Source organism: Periophthalmus magnuspinnatus, chromosome 1 (genome assembly GCF_009829125.3).
Source record: "Periophthalmus magnuspinnatus isolate fPerMag1 chromosome 1, fPerMag1.2.pri, whole genome shotgun sequence".
Lineage (NCBI taxonomy): Eukaryota > Metazoa > Chordata > Actinopteri > Gobiiformes > Gobiidae > Periophthalmus > Periophthalmus magnuspinnatus.
This window is the reverse complement of record NC_047126.1, coordinates 11,003,433-11,025,066: the sequence shown is the minus strand read 5'-3', so window position 1 is coordinate 11,025,066 and position 21,634 is coordinate 11,003,433. Positions and strand designations below refer to the sequence as shown.

At 39.0% G+C, this 21,634-nt stretch overlaps 2 protein-coding genes across 4 annotated transcripts; both read right to left on the bottom strand.

Annotated features, from left to right (window-relative positions):
• Positions 1-360: 360 nt before the first annotated feature.
• On the bottom strand, positions 361-12,273 carry b3gntl1 (UDP-GlcNAc:betaGal beta-1,3-N-acetylglucosaminyltransferase-like 1). Its single transcript, XM_033971199.2, has 12 exons — positions 11,957-12,273; positions 11,735-11,851; positions 11,276-11,375; positions 11,037-11,101; positions 9,914-9,979; positions 9,261-9,356; positions 6,671-6,766; positions 6,466-6,590; positions 3,236-3,371; positions 3,096-3,164; positions 2,405-2,479; positions 361-1,821 (listed from the first exon to the last, which is right to left on the bottom strand). The coding sequence occupies exons 1-12, from the start codon at positions 12,050-12,052 to the stop codon at positions 1,741-1,743; spliced, it is 1,122 nt and encodes a 373-aa protein (XP_033827090.1). The 5' UTR covers positions 12,053-12,273; the 3' UTR covers positions 361-1,740.
• A 745-nt stretch (positions 12,274-13,018) lies between these two features.
• On the bottom strand, positions 13,019-21,535 carry epn3b (epsin 3b). Of its 3 annotated transcripts, XM_055221465.1 has the most exons (13): positions 21,446-21,525; positions 21,222-21,365; positions 19,159-19,332; positions 17,959-18,117; positions 17,791-17,874; positions 17,110-17,413; positions 16,738-16,856; positions 16,217-16,342; positions 15,448-15,568; positions 15,157-15,327; positions 14,987-15,082; positions 14,520-14,807; positions 13,019-14,204 (listed from the first exon to the last, which is right to left on the bottom strand). In XM_055221465.1, the coding sequence occupies exons 3-13, from the start codon at positions 19,225-19,227 to the stop codon at positions 13,918-13,920; spliced, it is 1,824 nt and encodes a 607-aa protein (XP_055077440.1). In that variant the 5' UTR covers positions 19,228-19,332; positions 21,222-21,365; positions 21,446-21,525; the 3' UTR covers positions 13,019-13,917. The 3 variants fall into 3 exon arrangements, with proteins under 3 accessions (XP_055077440.1, XP_055077438.1, XP_033825552.1); XM_055221463.1 differs by having other exon boundaries at positions 21,222-21,535; XM_033969661.2 differs by having other exon boundaries at positions 16,217-16,303; positions 21,222-21,535.
• Positions 21,536-21,634: the final 99 nt, after the last annotated feature.

Below are 21,634 nucleotides of genomic sequence, written 5' to 3'. Positions count from 1 at the left end.
AAGATGATGCAATAAGCTCCATTTGTCCAGGCTTGGGTCTGGAACAAAAAAAAAAAAAAAAAAAAAATACACTAGGCCCTTAAGTTTGGACTAGCTTGGATTGGGCACACAGTGAGTTATTTTCACAATCAGTGCCAACAAAACATCAACAAACCTGATGAAATTTATTATTTGCTGTGTAAACCCAAACTATTTTTTGTTTAATTATGTATTACTATAGGAAGAAGATGAATGAAGAATTTAAATGTGTCCAGGAGATCTAAATTGGCATAAAGACAAGAATATACTACATCTGAACACATTTGTAAAAGTCTAAAGAACAGCAGCTTTACAAATGAAACTTATTTGTAGATTTTTTTGTTGTTTGCAGAGGACATTATGTCACTTAAATAACTGTGATTTTCGAGTAGTCATGGCAGCAGTCCTTTCTGAGGTAGACGTGTTCTTGTTTGTGTGTTTGGTGTAGTAACACAGACAAGGTCTAGGTAGAGACTTGGTGTAAAGTGGAAGTGACAACTTTCTCAGCCTACAAGCAGCGCTGGACTGTGGGAGCCAGCGGTCCACAGATTCACCTCAAAACCTCAAGCCAAAAAACACTGCTATTTATAATATGACATGGTGATTTTTAGCTCCACTAGTGTGCCACTGTACACTGACACTACTGTGGAAGAACAGACGTGAACTACAATCAGCTGTGGTCCAAGTTACAGTAAAAGTCGGGGTAAAGAGTGGAAGATTTGTCTGTTTACCGCTGGACAGAAAACCCCACTCTCTGTGAGGTCAAATAAACATGCTCTATGTTTATGCTCTGGTGAAGATGTTATTGTTCTTTAGATTTCATAATGCACCAAAATAAGATAAACAAATAACCATAATACTATTGTTTACACATTTACAGTGAATGTGCGTGCTCTGTTACATCAGAGAACACAGCCACAATCATGGACGCTGATTATTTAAAACAACCCACTCTTTACATTTTAGATTATCCACTGAGTCAACTCTTGTTACTGGTTGGAAATTCCAACCTCAAGAAAAAAATATAATTATGTCCATTGTTCAGGAGTAAATACAAGAATAATATTGACCCTATCAACCCTACTACACAAAAGAAAAAAAAGTACCTAAAGCTCTTTTAAGCATTATCAGACCAGATCCACAACAGCAAAGATACTGACTGACGATCATCTGAAACATCTCCAAGAAGTCTCCAAAACCCTTCAGTGAATTCTGAAACACAGTAACATGTCTCTCAGATTGACTTCACAGTTGCAAATTACAGTCAACAAATTCACAAAAAACCCAGATTGTTTAAAAAAAACTAGACTAATCAAATACCAAAACTAGTATCAAAATGAGATACAGAAAATAAAATAATTAAAAACTGGAATAAGACCACACAGTTATATCCATACATCCATTCAATTCCATTTCTTCCGCTTATCCTGTTAGTAGTTAAATATTATTATTTTCTGCTAAAATGTCCATACAATTATTATAAAAAGAGGCTTTTTAATTTCATTGAGATATTAAAACCGGTATTGGAACTAAGCTGGAAATTTTTATATCGTCATAACGATTTTGGAGCCGTGAGAAGAAACTGGACAGGACTTGGAGACTCCAGAGTCCAGACACCAGAATGTCTGAGTGGGTCATGGTGTCACTGCTGTAGAGGTCAGTCCATTTCCCATGACCACCTGCTCTCATAGAGTTTATGTTTACTGTGTTCAGTATTGCTCCTCAGTTGAAATGATAGTAATCTTTTCCTTCTTCCAGTTGCAGTGAGGTGAGATTTTCCTCAAAAACACCTCCCGTCAAGTCCTAAAAGTGACACAATAAGAAAAATGAACTTATGTTTCAAAACTTACACAACAAAGTTAATTAAAGCGTCTGTCCTTGTATGTTATAATGTGGTTATGTTGTGTAATGAGACCTAGTTTGACATGATTGTGAATTGGGTGCAGGTGTTTGAATGGATTTTTTCAGCTGAAAGTTAAAATGAATGATTGAGTCCAGATCTTCTTGTTTTCTGATTGTAATTACCATAATTCCCAAAATGGAGCAATTAGTGCCTTGTAAAGTTGGAGAGCTAGAATTAACATTTGCAACTGGCTGGGAAGAGAAATGAACAGGGTGAAAGTGCAGTGAAGCTACTTCGTTTACAATAGAAAAAATATATAGATTCCTATGTCCAAGCTTTATCTGAACCATGGCATATCTAATGTTTGTACAGGCATATCATATGATCAAAGTTCAGGATCCTGTCGCTGTCCATTTCCTGCCCCTGTCCTGCACCAGACACACGTCCCAGATCATTAAGTTGTTAAGTGTAATTACAGACCTGTGGGACAAGGGGTCAGAAACAGCAAACATACAACACCCAAACATGTTTTATTGTACTCACCAGTTTAACACAGATGATAAAAGGAGCGGAGGCCTTTTTGAAGTGAACCACTGGGATTTTGGGTTTGGGTCTTTCCTGAAAGCACAATGTGAAAAAGGTGTGGTTGTTTTTATGCAATCAAATAGATTAATTTACAATATTGTGCATTATTTAAATTACCATAATGATTTGAAGTAAAAGTACAGTTTGGACACATTTTGAGTAGACTTGGGTAGGCTCCAGGAGCATTTTCCTTTAATTCACTTGTTCTAATAGTAAACTGATTAACGCTGCATTACCCAGTTTTCAGTCCACAAAAGGAAAAAGTATTTAAATCTAACAAGTTCCAAGCTCTCGTGAACACTTTGGGACATTGCTAGTATTCACATGCATGCATTTTCTGATGTGTTTACATCTTTACAACTGCTTCTTATAAAGATGCCAACCCTCAGTCAATCAAAGCCAATTCGTTGCTTACAATATTCTCTATGGGGGAAAAATATCAATCATTTATAAAAATTACAAATCAGATAACCTGCTTGAGTCAAATTTATTGTTAATAAAAAACAAAAAATCACAACCTTGTATGTCAGCAGCAAACTTGGGGTTAAGATATATTTACTGTTCCTGAATACAAATATGTCTTTTTTATTAAACCTTGAGTATTACTGTAATGTAAACTACCTGCTCATTTAAAGAGCTATTTTCTCACCTTGGACTCCTCGTATGTGTAGAAGCCCTTCTGAATCTTTTTCTCATCCACGTCACAGAAAGCTTTGACCTTTGAAAACCACAAAGATTAATATCTCACATTCAAACATAAGAGAAATACATTCAAAGGAAATGATGTGCCTTCTTCTGATTGGCTGGGCTGAGGCTGCGATACAGCTTACGACCCTGTTTGCCGGCATTCCATATGGTAAAGCTCTCCCATTGGGTGAGCACTCTTTCCTGCAGGAAGGCAACTCGCAGCTTCCAAATGGTGTCCCTTAAACATAAAAATTCAGTCAGAAATGCATGAAAATTGTTATAAACGTTTTATGATCATAAACTGTTATTTTAGGCTCAATAACCATGCCACTTTTAAGATATAACACACTTTTGCACATATATAAAAAATGGTTAGAACAAGACTTATATTTTGGTTACGGTAGACAGACTTAATGCCTGTGTGAAGGACATAAAAACCTGGATGACACTTAACTATTTGCTTCTTAACCCCGAAAAAAACAGAGGTCATTGCTCTGGGCTCCATAAGGCCTGCGAGACTCTTGATCTGACCAGAGAGTCAGACCGAGCAGAGACAGTGTAGCCTCCAGCTTAGAGTCTTATTTGAACAAAATCGCTCATTCACAGCACATATAAACTAAGTCTGTAAAACAGCCTTTTCCCACCTGTGTAATATCACCAAAATCTCAAAAAAGTCATCTAAAAGTGATGTTGAAAAACTTATCCACGCATTTGTTACATCAAGGGTAGATTACTGTAATTCCCTACTAGCCGTGTGTCCTAAAAACTCTATAGTTTCGGTAGTTCAAAATGCAGCAGTCAGGCTCTTAACAGGAACTAAAAGAAGAGAGTACATCATCCTCGTGCTCACTGGCTTCTTGTCAAGTTTAGAATTAAATTTAAAGTTTTTGCCGCTGGCCGCCTGGTGATGGCTGGGCCCTAGATTTTCTCCTGAGCCCTGATCCTGTTCCGTGGATTCAGAGCCTTCCTTCCCTCACCTGACTAGGATGGCCCCCATTTACACTGTTTCCTTATGTTTTTTATGAATTCTTATTACTACCATAGCGTTTGTAAATTGTATCTACAATCTGAAATGAAAAAGATGCCCAATGATGAGAATAAACTTGCTTTAGACTCAAAGACCTCCCCCTGCAGAAAAGCAAAATAACGGTGTGAAGTTTAATAGAAGGATTGCTGAGGAGTTGGACTTCTTAGCGTATCCTGTGCTAGTTACAGTTAAAACAGCCCTAACTAAAAATAATAATTGTGACATATTGACAAGCAAAAAAATATTTCAAAAGTCATTCAAACTCAACTGATACAAAGTAGACCTAAGTATGATTTTATGTCTGGCTGATTATGCCACTTCAACTTCACTTTTTCATTCATAAAGTTTGACTTTATAAAGCTGGTCACATGCTATTGATCTATTAAACATGACAATAAAAGTGAATTAATTATTTCACTGTTGTCTGCTAATGGTAACACTAATTATAAATAAATATGAAATAATGTTGTTAATTCTCATAATACTTGTAACATTAAAGGGTCCATATTACACTATTTTCTGATCGATGTTATAATGTTGTTTCCTCATCGAAAAACAGTTGTGGAGTTGTGTTTTGTTTCATTCACACATGTTTAACCCTGTATATTTAGGAGTTCTTCTCTCATGCTGTTCCACCTTGTGATGTCATGTGGTAATACAGGAAGTGCTCCACTGTGTTTTTAAACTCCATACAGCTTCACTAAAATCATTTGGATAATTTCAGCCCTGGAACTGGCAATCTACTGAGGAAAAGGTAAAAGGAGCTGTTAATTTGAAAACTATTTTGAGCTTTGAAGATGTGGACAGACTTATATATAAAATATTACTCAAACATGTGTGAATGAAACAAAACAGAATTCTCGATATGTTTTTGATGAGGTAACGGCATTATAAGTGAAAGCTCACAAGAGTAAAATTTGTGTAATACAGGACCGTTTAAATGGTATATTGTGACATTTTACTTATTTTGCTTCTTTTACTCTGACCTCTTATGACCTCCTATAATTAAATGTCTTTCATAATAGAATCAAAAGGACAAAACTAATATACCAACTCTCAATCAAACCATCAGTTTTGGATAAAGCTAAAAAACAGATTGTTATGACCCAACTTTGAGTGATGTGCACAGCTGCAAAGGCATCTAACTCACCTAAAGCTGTTCACAATCACACAGGGGCCAAATAAGACACTTTCTGATCCAGGGTCTGCCCAAATCTAATCAAGGGCCTCAAATGACAAACAAACGTAACCCCCCCAGGATTGAAAAGTGTGGGTGGTCCTCATATTGCAATGCTTTTGGTTTTCAATACAGGCTTTGAATGCAGGATGTGACAAAGATGGCATACTGCCTAGATCTATATACAGATGCTAAAGCCTTCATTCCACTAATACCCTTCAGATCACAACATAGGCTCTTAATAACAGATGCAAGTGGTGTACAAACATGTAGGAAAAAATCATTAACACGTAAACACAGTCTTCCCATGGAAAGTCACTTAATTATAAGGATTTATATAATAAGGATTTGCAATTAATGAAACACATACAAAGGCCCACTCTGAAAACATAAAAATCTCCCTACTAATTTACTCTAAAAATAATTATACAAAAATTGGTGTTTTGATGGATCTGACAGAGAAGAGGAGTGAAGAATTGTGTCAACACCACATGAGGAAGGAAGTATGTAATGAGGAAAGATGGAAGTGTAAAAGAAGGAAATCAACTATTAGACAATTTTTTAGGTATTTTAGATCAAGGAACAAGAAAAGTTCCAGTTATAGAAATTCATTAGTGAAAGCATACTAAATAATTATTATAAATTATTATAAAAAGAATAAAATGTAAGAAGCAGTCATGGCATTTGTATGACTAAAAATTTTGAATTTAGTAGAAAATGTACAGATTTAGTAGAAAATGTACAGATTTATCCAGTTTATTAGAGTATAATGTACAATAGTAATTTTTATTTTATTCAGATTATATTTCTAATCTAATTATGAGTGACTATATTAAAAAATATTAAGCTTTTGGGGCATTTAGTATTAAATTACAACATAAATAGAGCATGATTTTACATTTTGTTCATCGTAAACTGCAACATTGATCTCAAACGGCCTAATAATAGAAACAGGTCCACTGACTTCCTGTTCAAAACTACAGAACCCACCTCTTCATATTTTCCATTTCAACCTAGCAAGAAGCAGATTTGAATTTATGTGTTTTTACTTTTAAGAATGGCTATGTTTGTATTGTGATGCTGGATATAACCACATAATGCAATCGGTGAGAATTGAACATTACTAACTCTGATACAGAGTGAGTGGCAGCCTTTTCGTGGTAGCGGTAAACCAACAGACACTGGTCGACCCGCCTCACGCCTAACCCCTGGCGAAGACTGTGGTAGAAGAACAGCAAGTCCTCTGGAACACCCTGAAGAAAGAGGAGGGAGCTAAATGATAGAGCACTTCACAGCAGATTATATAAAAAAGAACGAACAATGAACACTGTACTTTGCCTCCTTCGTCAAACTGACCGATTTTGTCAAAACTCATTCTTGAGCAAAACCATGTGGGCATGATGACTGTGGGCCCATGTGACGTGAGCACCTGACACAAAAGGAAAATTATAATCCAGTAAATGCACATTTTGAAAATGAGTCACCAATATTCTAATATATTTACTATAAGTACTATGTTGAGGCAATGAGGCAATTTGTAGTTGCATTATGATGAAGCCACAAGATGTTGAAATACAGAACAGGAAATGGTCAGATAACACTGACAACATGAGATAAGGCTTTAACAACTTTTAACAAAATTAGGTTCTTGCAGACAGGGTAAAGCAATGTTAGATAAATTCCATTTCAGTGTTGTACTGACGGCTCACTGCCAGAGGTATTAAAAAAAAAAAAATCAGGTATAATCAGGTATAATACTCCCTACAATATAAGCGCAGCCAGACTGAACTGTACTAGACTAGAATGAACAACACTATCACAATATCTTGAGGGTTCAATGTCTCCGGAAGCTGGGTGCCGTTATGGTGGTGGCGACTGCTTCACTGGGTCAAAAAATGAGCTGATAGAACTGCAAAAAGACCTGTTAAAACGTCAGGTGCTCTACTAGGATGAAGAAGTTGATTTGAGATTACAATAGGTGCTTTTTTGTAAAAGAGGAGAAAAACAGAGGCTGAAGCCCTGAAGAAGACCATCACTGTTGAAACATGTTGGCATCCCTACAAAAAAGAAAGGACTTTTAATTTATTCCCTCAGAGTGCCTTGGATTTTTCTGCCTCTGTTTTATTCCTCTTGGTCAGCTCAAAACTAGGTCGCTAGGTGATACATGTACTACAGTACAAATTTGTCACAACAATATTGATCTATTACTAATACACTTTCATGGTATTGTTTTGAATATAAATTTTGCATAAATTGATCATAGGTTTTAAAAGTCATTTTAAGAAGCTATATTGCATTAAACAAACTGGAACAATCTTTTGGGACAGTATCCGACTTTGGCGTCAAGAAACTTCGTGTAACAGAATCACATGTGGATGCAATGACCTCATAATCTTTGACTAATGACTTTGGCTCTTTGTCCACTCCCTTAAACAACCACAACTCTATTTGCACGGCTAGCTCTCTTTGCTGTGGCCCCTTGATTCATTTGTTCTCCCCTCCCCCTCATCCTCCTCCTCCTCTTCCTCCTTCCCTCCTCTTCCTTGCTACGTGTTTTGTAATAGTTGAGCTTTTGCATCTTAATCATAAGGTCATCTCAAGTTGATCTTTTTCTTTGCTGAAAATCACCGTAGTCTTTCCGCTTATTTCTGTGACCCGTCACTAATTCTTATAACCAAAAACCACTGAGCACATCTGGATTAAGATAGATGAACAGCTGGACCTTGTATGTTTCCATTATAGTCCACCTACGTAACTTAGCTTCTTTCTGTCGTATTATTGCAACATAGTGAGAAGCGTGCATACGCTGAAAAGAACTATAATTCTGGGAAGCACACAAAGAGTAGGTGGAGAAATATCCCGTAAAAGGGGAGAATAGAGAGGTCACAAGCGACCATAACTAATGCCCTTCAGATGAATATGTGGCTCAGCACTAGTCTAGGTTAAGGCCCATGTTTTGTTCCACAATTTAAACCTGTAGAAAAAGACTAAAGAAAGTAAAGAAATTAGATATGAGCCAAGAGATTTAACTATAGTATGACCTCATTTTCTGGCTCTATGAAATTGTATCGCACATAAATATTCAGGAATGTCAGAAAGAGCTTAGCCATGTTCCCATGGTGACTTTTGGCTATACACCTCAATAAGATACACAGAAATGTATTCAATCGTAACGACAATGTTATTGATAGATGGTAAAACTAGAAGCAAAAACACTGTTGCGGTTTCAGCCATTTCAATAGTGTGAAGCTTTTCTGTTGATATTGTATAGACACATTCACACAACCTGTTCATTGAATTTAAGTAAGGTAGAGGGGGTAAATGGGCCGTGATACTGGGCATATGTTGCCTGTTACAATAGTTTACTAATGGATGTTAAAATACCATTGCATGGTGTTTTATGAAGCGTTTAGGTTAGCATGTAGTGGTCGCTGTCTGTTTGTAACAGCAAATCCCAATGGTGGGGTTGTGCTGTTTCCTCTGCTGGTTCAGGGGTCATGGTAATGCATAGACATATGTTTCCGTGGAAACTATGAGTACAGGTGTACTTCCTGTTTGTGTCTGACCTGGTGAAAGCCTGGCACATGACCTCTCTGTGCCACACCCATGTGCTTTTCGATGCTCAGCCTCTCTCTGAATTCAAATAAGAGTGCTCTTTCAACAATTTGAAAGTTGGTGGTTCGAACCTTGCACTGACTACTGCATAATGTTGTTGTGTCCTTGGGCAAGAGTTGGATGGCACAGATTAGCAGCCTCAGTTGTGTCAATTTCATAGACTAGTCTATGGTTGGTTTATCTCTGGGTGGGTGTTACTTATAAGTATGGACTAAATGAATAATGACAATGTAGATCTTTGGGAGGTGTTTCAAACCTGTAAAGTGCAGGCTGTTATTATCATCATAGACTCAATGGGACAAAGTCACCTGTGTGGAGAGCTGCTCCTGTGTCAGCTTGTTGATCCAGCGAGTGTAACGTTCTGTAGAGCCCTCGGGAATCCTCTCAACCCTGCAGCCGATCAGCTGTAATATACAATATACTCAGTACTGAAATAATGGAAACGATGTACCCAAGAAGGCATTTATGCTCCGTTTAAAATGTAAGAAAAAGTCAGTTATGCGTGAGAACAAAATAATTACATGTATTTTCATTATTCAATTAGTTAGTTCTTAGTACTTCAGTTAGTTAATAGTTATTATTTCCATCCCAGAAAACGGAAGGTTGTTTGTGCTTGGCGGCAAGCCTGCTGTCTCCATGCTGTCCCTCTCACTTCCCTCACACACATGACCTTTGACCCCTGACATGACGAGCCACTCAAACCGTCAACACTGGATACTCAAGCTGCTCTGCATGCCAACTGCATGGAAGCACTCTCTCTAACATACATAAACTTGAGATTATTTTTACATGTAACCTCACAGGCAAGCTCTGTCTAAAGTTCACATTTCTCTTAAGTTTGTACTAGTGTTGCCAATATAAAAACATGTTCATTCTTCAGTTTAATAAAGCAGTGACCATTAAATTGACTCATAACTGAAAAAGAGGGAGGTAACACAGAAGGAAATGAGTGTGAACTTACAGAGTGTGGGTGGCGAAGCGCAGCCTCATGCTGCAGTCGAACTCTTTGAGGCTTCATTACATCATCCTAAACCATATTTAACAGATCATTCAACTGAATCATACTTGTGTCACTTTTGCAAAAAACATTCAATAAAATCTCGACTTTTAAAAACCACTTCACAGTAGAGTGCAGATTTGCAGTTACATAAAAAGAGAATCATCTCCTTATTTTGCTGCAATTTTCTTCATGCAATATATTAAAATATATTTCTGTCAGGATATCCTGATTGGTCAGTTATTCCTGAAGCAATTAGAAACTTAGAGGTGCACTATGTAACTTTTCAGGTGGAAGGTACACCACCTGCTGGTCTCCATGTCATTGCTTTGCCTGGAATGTTACACACTAAGGCACAGTATTTTCCGGACTCCAGAGAATAAGTCGCACCAGCCAAAAAAGCATAATAATGAAGAAAACAACACATAAAAGTTGCACTGGACTATAAGTTGCATTTTTTTTGGAAATTTCTAATAAATGCAACACATTTATTATTCAGCAACATGAAGCATAGTCAGTGAACTGAATACGTGTCTGGCATGTAAAAGTAAGATATTAACAGCTAATAAGATAACTCTGCTAACATAACACATTTATATTTATTCAGCTACATGACGCATAGACAATGAACTGAATAAATGTCTGGTATATTAACGTAAGATATTAACAGTTAATCAGATAACTAAAGCATAAAAAACAAGCTAAAAAGTTACACTGACTGAAAGCAGCACTATTCCTTCGCTTAATAGATTTAGTCACATCTTTTATTAATAAAATAATATATATGTGCAGAATCTGCACATTGGCTTTTTGCAAACTATGAGACTCTGATTAGCTGCTCAATGTGACAGTTAAAGCAGAGCAGAGGGTGTAGGGTTACACCCCGAGATGTTATTAATTAATCATGACTTTGACACAAACGTCAAACAGACACTCGGCTGCAGAGATTTCTCCCTAAACAAAGAGTGTGGATATTTGGACAGAGTAACACAATCTAATAAGTTTGCATTCACTACTGTATGTGTTATAAACTACATCTGGACAGTGAAATGAAACACAGCCTCAAATACACTCAAAATATACTCACCGCGTCTTGGAAACATAAGTATTCTCCACAGCTCTGGAATATTGCCTGGTTTTTTGCAAACCCCACTAAAAGGCAGAACAAGTGTCATTTAAGTATCCAAATTATTCTCCTGTTAGGACATTATTGCATACTCACACTTAAGCAACTCACAAAATGCAAAACATCAGTGAGGCCAATGGTTTATTTAAGAACTTTTGTGAATCACAAGCAGGTTTACTGAAGCAGGACTGTTCACTGACCTCCATTTGGTTGGGCAGAATCATGGCCAGAGATCTTAAGTGAAATGCCCTTCGTCTCAAGCCTTTCTCTCCAGTCCTCCACCATTTTCCTGGAGTTATCCTCAAATAAACACAGGTACAAGTTACAGTTTGTGTTTAAATTCAATTCCATGAGCAAATTTTATGAGTTTACCACATGGGCTACCTTATCAATTGAATGGCCTAAGTTAAAATCTGGTTTTGGTTGACTTACTAAACTTTTACCATCACACTTTTCCTGCTTTAGACAGTACATACTATTAATATAGGAAAATCTGGTGTCATTTATAGTCCACAAGTTGCAACTTTTTAAATAAGAAATTGCAATTGATGTGAAACATGGTTTAAACAGCAGTTTACATACAGTTTATCTGGAAATGAGCAGCAAAATAATATTTGTAGATATTAAGCCTTATGTATGGCAAGTACATAGACACATACAGTGCTGGCATCGTCAAAGACCGACAGCTCCATGGATCCTGTGAAGTCCTGGTTCAGGATGGACTGCAGACACTCATCCAGCCAATGAGCAGCATTGTGAACTGGCATGATGATACTCTGAGCGGAGCAGCGAGAATCACAATAGACTAATGAAATTGTAAGGCAATCTCATTTTGTGGCCATCTGCCTCCATGTAGCTACAGTTTCTAATCAATCACCCACCACGTCCACTCGCGTGCCTTCTCCCTCCTCCGGGTCCTTTTCAGTCGCTGCTTGATTCTCGCAGCTTCGAGGACGTTTAGGTTTGGGAGAATCCATGGTTCGCTATTTTTACTAAATTAACCTAACTTAAAAAACAGCCCCTGTTCAAAGTCATTTAGTGTAAACTCAGAATGTTCGTAAGTCATTACAGGGTGTAATAAGACCACACACAGTACATTGACATTTTATGATTTAGTACATACGAGAATTCCTCCCCAGACACATTTAAGAGCACCATTGACACATGCGGCTTGCTGTTTTTAACCACTTCCGGAAACAGAACATCGTGCATTCTGATTGGCTCATTTGGAAAACGGACCGGCCTCTGATTCGTCCCTCTCTATGTCCTTAATATTACGTCGCATTTTCGTGCAACCAAAAATCTTCAAACTTTTTATTATATACAGCTAAAATGTAAAACAGATGCTAAAAAATAATTCTAGTTTTAAACAAGAAATAATGCTAAAACTAACACTGTTGTTACTGGTGCAGTTGTAGGTTAGTATATTTTTAAATGTAACAAAATACATACTATTAATCACATAATCCTGGTTAGATTTTTGGATTTGTTTTTGACTTGCTCTCATGCCACGAGTACAACGACAACGTGTTATGCCATATAAACCTGTGTTTTTATTTTGCAATTCCTACAAGTCTTGATACTGGGATGTAGGTGATTTACTGGGATTAAGTTACTCATATTATCCAGAGAAAGTGTGTAGACATTAACTGTTCGCGAAGAAGGGCAGATTTAAACAGGAGGGAACTTTCTGGCATTACACATATAGACATACTCATGACATCAGAACAAGTCTGATACAAATCTAACCGGGATGCACCGCGGCCTAAAATCAACACTGATCGGATCTACGCAGTTGTAGCTCATCTCAAACAAACCTCAGGTATGCGTCATGTTTTTCAATATTTTGCTGCCATCTAGTGGACGCTCACTCAAACGTCAGTCAGTGTTACAACCCATAAATGTTAGATAAGTAATCCAGAAAATATGAAAACTTTAACAGATTTTGCAAACACCATATATTTATTGATATTTATAATACTTAATAGGTACTCCTCTGATAAATACATATGTACGAGGCCTGTTTTTATTGGCAGGCATTTCACATTCATACCAGGTTCAGTGCAGCCCAAGAGTCCAAACCAAACAACACACATTAGAACACCAACATTATGGTCTCATCGCTTCATCTGCTCAGCAGGTATACAACTTCATTTTTGGTTACTGATTGCCCTTGCTTTATTTAAAATTTTGACAAACTGGTGGGCTGGAAACTATTAGTAAGCAGAAGATTACAGGGTGAAACCAACTTTCATTTAGATAATTGTTGAGGCTGATATCCAACCATAAACATGTTGTAGCTAACTAGCTATAACTGAGCCTATACTATTTAATTCTGAGTCAGACATTACGCAAAGTAACAAGGCGATTACCATAAATATGTATTCATAGTATATAGGGCTACCTGAGTCACTAATTCATCCGAGAAGTGTTCTGTTGATTCACTACCATTACCCATATACTTCAGCTGTGCTAAAAACGTTCTATATTCTAATTGTCTGGTTGGAATAAAATAATTAAGTTACTCTCCGGTTGGTGAGGGTAAAAGGTGTAGAGTTCCGTGGGAGGGGAGGGTGCATTCATGCTTGTGTCGGTGAAGCAGCAACAGAGGGTGACAATCACAAGTGTGTGGTAGTGTCATATCTTTCAGAAGGTAACGGACGGGTGGGTATGACGAGCTCAGGCAGGGTAAAGGCATTGAAAAGACCCTGTGTTTTCAAAAGGTTTACAGTTCATAGCAGCCGATGTGTCTTTTGTATCAAAGACCCACTGATACATTAGTCAGTTTTGCATGACATCAACTCAGGTTTGAAATTAAAATGGTTGGTTTATCCAAGACAGTTCAGAGGAAAGGGTTGTTGCTGTGGGCCTGTGTGCATGGGACCTGCCGCGGGGAGAGAGGCAGTAGGGGTTGGGGTAGGTTCGTGGGCATTTCTAGGATGGCTGCAGGAGGTTGAGTGAACGATGAGGGCAAAACGGGGAGCTGGTGGTGTAGCGGCAGAGGCAGAGAGGGACTGTACGAGAGCATATGGGGCGGTAGTGGAGACGTCGAAGCTGGACGCATCTGGTTCAGAGTGAGGCGAGGCTGGTCGCAGTGGAAAGGGTTTGTGGGTGAGGGACTGCTCAAACCTAGAGAAAGAAAGGCTCAGTTAGGTCTGCATTTAGATGGACCAAATGACATCAAGTGTAAAAAAGTGCAAAAAAAGCATAATTTTGAGTATCTCAATTTCCTTTCAAAGATTGTTGCAGGTTTGTGTATATAAACAACCAATAACTTACAGTTTATTATATCATGTTTCATTTAATATATCAATCATTGGTTATGAATGTCAGAACTTCTAAATTCTTGTTGTGACTTGTTAAATGTTTATTCCCGAGAGAAAACAGATCATCATGGAATATCATGCCGAGCCCTGCTGTTGATCACACTGTGTGAGCCCAAACCTGAGAGGAAGGGGTTGTTGTGCGTCTTTGTGGGTGGGTTTGATGGAATGAGTGTGTCCAGATTGACCAGTGAAGCACCCGTAGGGCCCAGGAATGCCTCAGGGGTCCTACACATCCGCGTCACAGGGGTGCTGAGAGGAGGTCCCAGTCGAGACAAGTTAAACATCTCTGGGCTGGCTGTGTCCCTTCCATTGATTTGAGGTTTGGCCAAGGGCTCTGCCCCAAATGGATCTGACTCTCCCCCTGCAAAGGGGTCTGAGATGGGCTTAGCACTGAACAGCTCTGCATCTGGATTAAAACATTTAGGTTAGGTTAGTCAGTTAGTATGACATATACATTCATATCAGATTGAAATGATTTCAAATGTGGACAGATATTTATTCTGTCTAGACCATTGCAGTGTAAATGTTTGGGCTGGTTCTGTTTTCTCAGACAGAAATCAACACAGGACCAGTACGACAGCGCACCTGTGGGACTGGCGGGCAGAGGAGAGTTCACTTGAGGATATTCTAGTTTGGACTCGTCTTCATTTTGTGCTATAAATGGACCTGCCACATCATTGTCTGGAGAGAAGCAGAATATACTTTTTAGTTTGTATATTTACCATTATTCAAAGAAATATTTGTAAATGCCTGACCACTCTCAGATGGGCTGTGCCACTCATCATTGACCGCTCTCGATGAGGGGGGCGGAGCTTCCCAGGGGTCTGTGCTTGGGCTGGAGCATTGGGCCCAAGGATTTGATGATTTGGAACGTGAGGGTGTGGGTTCTGTCCAAGGACTGCCCCTTACAGTATGAGTATGAGCTCCTAAAAATATAAGATATGGATATATAATATACACTTATATATCCACATCTCATGTTTTTACATGATTGTCCTAAACTATAATAAAAGCATTTATCCCAGTATGTGGGGTGTGTCACTGACCAACAGAGTTCCAGGGGTCACTGTTGGGCTCATCAACTGGTTTTGAGCTCCATGGGTCCGAGGAGGGAGGAGGGCCCTCTGATGAGGGCCCAAAAATGTCAACCAGGTCCAACATGGCAGACTGCAAAGACAATAAGAATTGATTTAAGATAACGGATCACAGACATGCTCTTTTTATGCAATAAAAAACAACAGCAGAGACATTGCATAAATGAATGGGTATGTTAGATGACATTGCGCATGTATCTAGAGTGACACCTAGACATATTTAAGCTAGTCAGCCCAAGGTTCATAAAGCGATATCAACTATAGAAGACCAATGGTTTATAAAGGTCTGAACAAGTGGCTTTTGGCTTATACATAATATCAGTGGATATCTGTAAAGAAAAAAACAAAGTTCCTCTACTGCCTCTGGTGTGTTATTGGTGTGCTCACTGGGCACAGTGCTAAAGAGCCTAATAAGTACTGTGCTTTCAGATAAACGTCATGCTGAGTTCAAGGTTAAAGACGGTGGAGTAATTATCATGCAGCAGGCGCATCTTAGTACTCAGCTCTTTCTACTGTTACAGCTGAAGCTTACTTATTATGCTGATTTATGTTCTTAGTCCTTTTGCATCTTTTCAGAGTCCAAACTTCACTGAGATTTTAACATTTTTCCAAGAACCACCCACAAAACCAAATGCAGCCGCCCACTACTCCATGCTTTTACGCACATAGTGAACCCATAGGTCTTGTATGCTCCCACACAGAAAAAATATATTAAAATCACCTCCTGTGCCCCTGCCTGGCTCTCTCTGCGGCTCTCGTCCAAGGCCTTCTGCAAAAGAGACTCGTCTCCTTGGCGACAACGCTGTTCCTGCGGGTGGACCACAGCTTTCACTTCAGCAGTGAACAGCTAAAAAACATTTATTCATGCCTGGTAGCAATTATACATATACTAAGTGATCAAGTAGAAATTTGTACAAAATAGCTGCCCCTTTTCCTGTTATCATAGAAATGAAGGCACACAGCTACAGATTGTTAATACTTTTTTCTTTTAATTATTGTTAAAAAATTTGTTAAAGCAATCCAAAAAAATAATAATAATTTGTTGGTTGCAAAAACTTAACAATTTGTGGCTGTGTGTCTTGATCCATCTCTATGGTAACAGGGAAAAGAGCAGCTAACTGAAGATATGTGGGTGAATATATTTACACTGTTCCCTCCTTATTGGATTTGTTATGATAAGAGTTTATATAAGTTTGTTTTGAATGTGAGTGCAGATAATACTTTGTAATAAATATGCTTCACCTTCTGGCTCTCCTCTCGACTCATTGCAAGAGCCAGCTGTAGCTGCAGCTCCTCCTCTCCGCTGGTCTGGGGTCTGGCCTGCTCCAAGTCTGACGCAGCTCGTGGAGAGGAGGAGGATGCTAAACAAAAACAGAGACAATAAGAGACCTCTCTAATATAAGTGGTCCAGGATCATGAGGCACAGGAGGCTCAAATGAATCTCCTCCAGCCTACGCTGCAGTGTTGACAGCACAACTGCTGAACAGTGCTGGTTGAGCCAAAATGCTTCATTTCAGCAGAAAATGTTCACTGGGGCCTAGTGTAATATCAGCATGTATCTTACATTAGATATTTACACACAGCTGCTGTGCCAGGAATGACATTAGTGCTCACAGTTAAAGGAGGAAGGGGAGCCTCTGGAGCGGCTGAACTCTTCTCCGTACAGGACGGCCATGCTGGGCTGGCTGGTGCGTCTGCCTGGGTGGTAGGATGGAGGGATGCCCCCGTATGCACCCCCAGAGCCTCCCCCTCCACTGCCTCCACCTGCCATCCTCTCTTTGGTCTTCAAGGCTTGGCTCCGCTCCTGGCGCAGCCGCTCTTCATCTTTCAGGAGACACACCAACTGTCTGGCCTTTTCTCGCACGTTGGCCCCTTGATCGCGACCATCACGGTCAATGTACTGAAAGTCTCGAAGAGTCTATCCAATACAAACAAGAATCAGCAGGCCTGATTAAAAAGAGGTCATGATAAATACAAACTTAGGTATTTTACTTAAATAGAGCACATATTTCTGTACACAATGATCAGAGATAGCAGTATGATGATTTGGATTATAAAGCTAATGTGTTAGCTAAAATACTGAATCAGCATCTTCCAAACCACACTCTTACTTTACACACCCACAATGATCAGCCCGTCATGTAGTAGATTTGTTTATATTTGCCCATGCACGTTGTAGAAGATATGTGACTAGACACACCCCTTATAGAATCAAACATATCTGATCGAAAATACTACTCAAAATACTCTCAAATCAATCAATCTATCTGTCTATCTATCTTGTATATTAAGTACCTGTATGGTGAATGCATTTTCCCGACATTGCTGAGCTACTCTTTCAGATCCTGTCTTCAACAAATAATCCAGTAACGTTAGGGCCTGCACAGAAGTCAGTATTGTTAATTGATGTGAATTAAACCAGTACATCAGTGTGATTTGTGATCTTTGTAATATAAAAATGACCTTGTACACATGTCTCCAGTTCTTCCCGCTGTCATTGAGCCGCTTCCACACCATGCCCATGACCTCAGCAAACGCTACCACATTGAAGGTCAGGTCAGCGATTTCTGACATGAGCGAGGAGGACGGGCCCCATGGATCGTTTGACGTGGCCTCCCGGACCTGCAGAGCACCACAACATGCAGTTTGTCTCACTCAGAGGCAGCAGCAGAACACACAGCACAGTTTAAGCACAAAATCAACTCAACTTTTGCACTTTTTTTTATCACCTCCTGAGAAACAGGGAGCACATTATGCAGGCACTGTATGTATGTTTGTATACACTGAGTTTAACTCCTGACACAGAGATATGTTTCCTATTTCAAAAAACAGGACCTCTCAGAGATTAGTTTGAGTTTAGTTGAAGAGAAAAGGCATGATCAGTAAATCAAAAAAAAGAAATTAAATGGCACATAACATTACATACATTTATTAAATTAGAACAACAATTATGCTAACTAAATGAACAGATCAATTTGCTTGAGATTGAGCTGATAAACTTCACCAAACTAATTTAAGAAGTTAGCATGACAAGTGAGAAGTGTGTTATATTATAAATAACAAACTGAAATAAAATGCATAAAAGTGGGAAAAATAAGAACTCAAAACTCACCTGTTCAAAATCGCTTTTAATGCTTGATTTTAAGTTGTAAATTTTTGTGATATTTTATTATTGTATCCACTGTGAAGCGACTTTGAGTGTCCTGAAAAGCGCTATACAAATAAAATTTATTATTATTATTATTATAAAATATTCACTTTATGAAGTTAAATCCTCATATTAGTATCCTTATATTATTAAACTTTTCTTCTATTCATGGGCTTCAGCTTCTTGTTATATGCAACATTTTTCTAATTGAAAAGATATATTTTGTTAGAAATGCTAAATCACTATGGCACTCCTAATTTCTCATCATTCTGTAACCCATAGATTTTTGACAAAAAAAGAGACAACGGCAAAAGACAAAGACAAAATTTTTTGAAACTTTAGCTGAAAATTAGATAGTAGATATGAGTATTTTTTTGACTAAAGAATATCAAAAATATTTCAATACAATGAATTATAATTAATAAAATCATTTGCTTTGTGAGATAATAAAGAGTGATGTGTCTGAGGTTTTGAGGGCTCGTTTTAGAGTAGACTTATATAAACACATAAAGTACCTTGATCTCCGCCTCTGAATAGTTGTGCACAATATTCTTCACCTGTCGACGCAGAGCAGAGGTTGTCATGGCGACCGATGTCAGTGGGAAAAGGGAGTGAAGAACAAACACGGACCAGCCGCAACTGAGGTCGACACAGTAACTTCAACTTTCTCAGGATGATAAAGGACATCCCTGGAAGTAAAACATAACCAGTATTATGTGCATTATATGGAGGGGGAAACAACAGAAAACAGATGTACTGTACTTTAATGATACTGCAATTATTTTCAGTATAATCCCAAATATCCTTTTTGTAAATTCTGTTTAATAACTGTAATAATTATCAATGTTTACGTTTAATTTACATTATAATCCAACTAGTCACTGCAACTATATTGTAAACAACATCCCAAATAGCAGCTGCCTCTAGAAGAAAGTAGGTCATCCAAAAGCAGTTTTTCAGGTGTCTGATCAAACTTAACATTCACTTATTCAGGCCAGCTCCTCCACTCACAGGAAAATGAGACAATGCACACTCCCAATCCACTTTCAGAGAGGGGCCCTTGGGGATCCTGACACTGAGAGCAACAGAAACTCACTCTACAAGTTCTGTACAGGCGTGACCCATCAACCCAAACTGAGACGGGCCTGAGACAAACCACTTCACTTCTGTACCAGTGTTGACCTACAAGCTGCTCAGTAACAGATCATTTGGGTTCATTTAGGTCCGTTTTTGTGTTATTTATCTTCTTTTATTTAAATATGTAAAAATAAAATGTAAACTTTGAGGAAGAAATGTTTGAAGATACAGTATGTAACTTTCTGGAAGACACAGGCCACCTGCACGATTCCCAGGAAACAGAAAGTTAAAACCATTTGGGATATTCTCCACTAAAAGAGATACGTTTTATGCCATAGTGTGGAAGTCTATAAAAGTCAAATAAGGAGGAGATGCAAGCTCGCTCAGTCAGGACATGTGCTTCTACATTTTTCAGTGCAATATGAAAACAAACCCTAAAACAAGCTTTTATTTAAGTCCAATTTTAGGCTAAAAAGATACATGTGACTTTAAGTTAAAAAACACTAAATAGACAGTCCTTGTACATTACAGCTACATTGACCTCAGCTGCAAAATAAAAAAAAAACAGAGTGAAACAGACACAAACCAAGGCCAAAAAAGAAACTGTGCTTCAGCAACTTCAGACAATATCACCTTTCTGCGACTTCATGTTGAGCCATGATGAGAGTACACACTGCTCTGCTGTGCAGGCTGAATCTGACATCTCCAAATACTGTGTGTGTGGGGTGTGTGTGTGTGTGTGTGTGTGGGGGGGGGGGGTGGGTGTGTGGGGGTGTGTGGGTGTGTGTGTGTGTGTGTGTGTGTGTGTGTAACATAACATAAATAACATAAGAAAGGCAAGCAAGCTATATAGAGCACATTTAGCCTAGCCTAGACAAATTCAACAGGCCTAAGGACAGAATGAGGACATTTGTCTTGGGCTAAAGTAAAAAGTGCAACAAAAGACAATACAACAATATGGCATTAATATGTCATTACATTTAATTAAATTCCAATGTTTAGATGGCAAGCAAATCAGTCTGCTATGGATCTGCAAAAACAAACAAAAAGAGGGATTTCATAACTAAGCCATCACGTAAAGGTTTCTAGAAAAAACAGACAAGATCCCTAATAATAGCAACAGAACTCCAAGGTCATACGTTCCCTGCAAAAGCCCGACTTAAACTGAACTGTTTCTTTTAGCCAAAACTACTGGCACCATAGACAGTCTCTCTGATGCGTCAAAACTACTCACTGTGTACGTCATTTCGTTATCCACGCTAAACAAAGCGCATGCGCGTTAATCTCAGGTACGTTCAGGTGGCTGAGGGCACAAGGATGGGGTCTGCATGAGGCAACACCGCCACAGTCACTCAGAGACGCCCCCTTTGCGGATGAGAGCACGTTGCGTTGAGAGGGGTTAGGTTATATCCCACTTGTGGTACAGATTAAACAAAATCCCCGTGAACACACACATGCTATCCCAAAGTAGAAACAGCAGTCACTTGCCGCGTGTCCCTACCTCAGCCATCACCCATCTTGCCCGGTACACCGAGCATCTTCAGCGCTCGGCTCCTTCCTTTCGAGCTTTCTTCAGCGTCGCCAGCAGCTTAGCATCCCCGCGCCGGGATATGGGCTCTGCGGACTACCAGTTATCCCTGCACTGCTTTATAGTGAATACAACCGCTGTAAATCTGGAGTATAGGAACGGGAACAGGCCTGTTCCGAAAGATGGGGGCTACTCACGCGGCCAAACGGTGCTAATATCCGCATAGGACAAGGATAGCCACACGACCCTCTCTCTCAAACCCTCTCTCACGCGCTCACGGCCCGGGAAGCAGCACTCGGAGCGCGCACAGCAATCACAACGCGGTGCGTAAAATAGGGGCGGTGCGTAAGGAGCGTCATGTGCAAAGTCAGCATCCCCGCTAACCG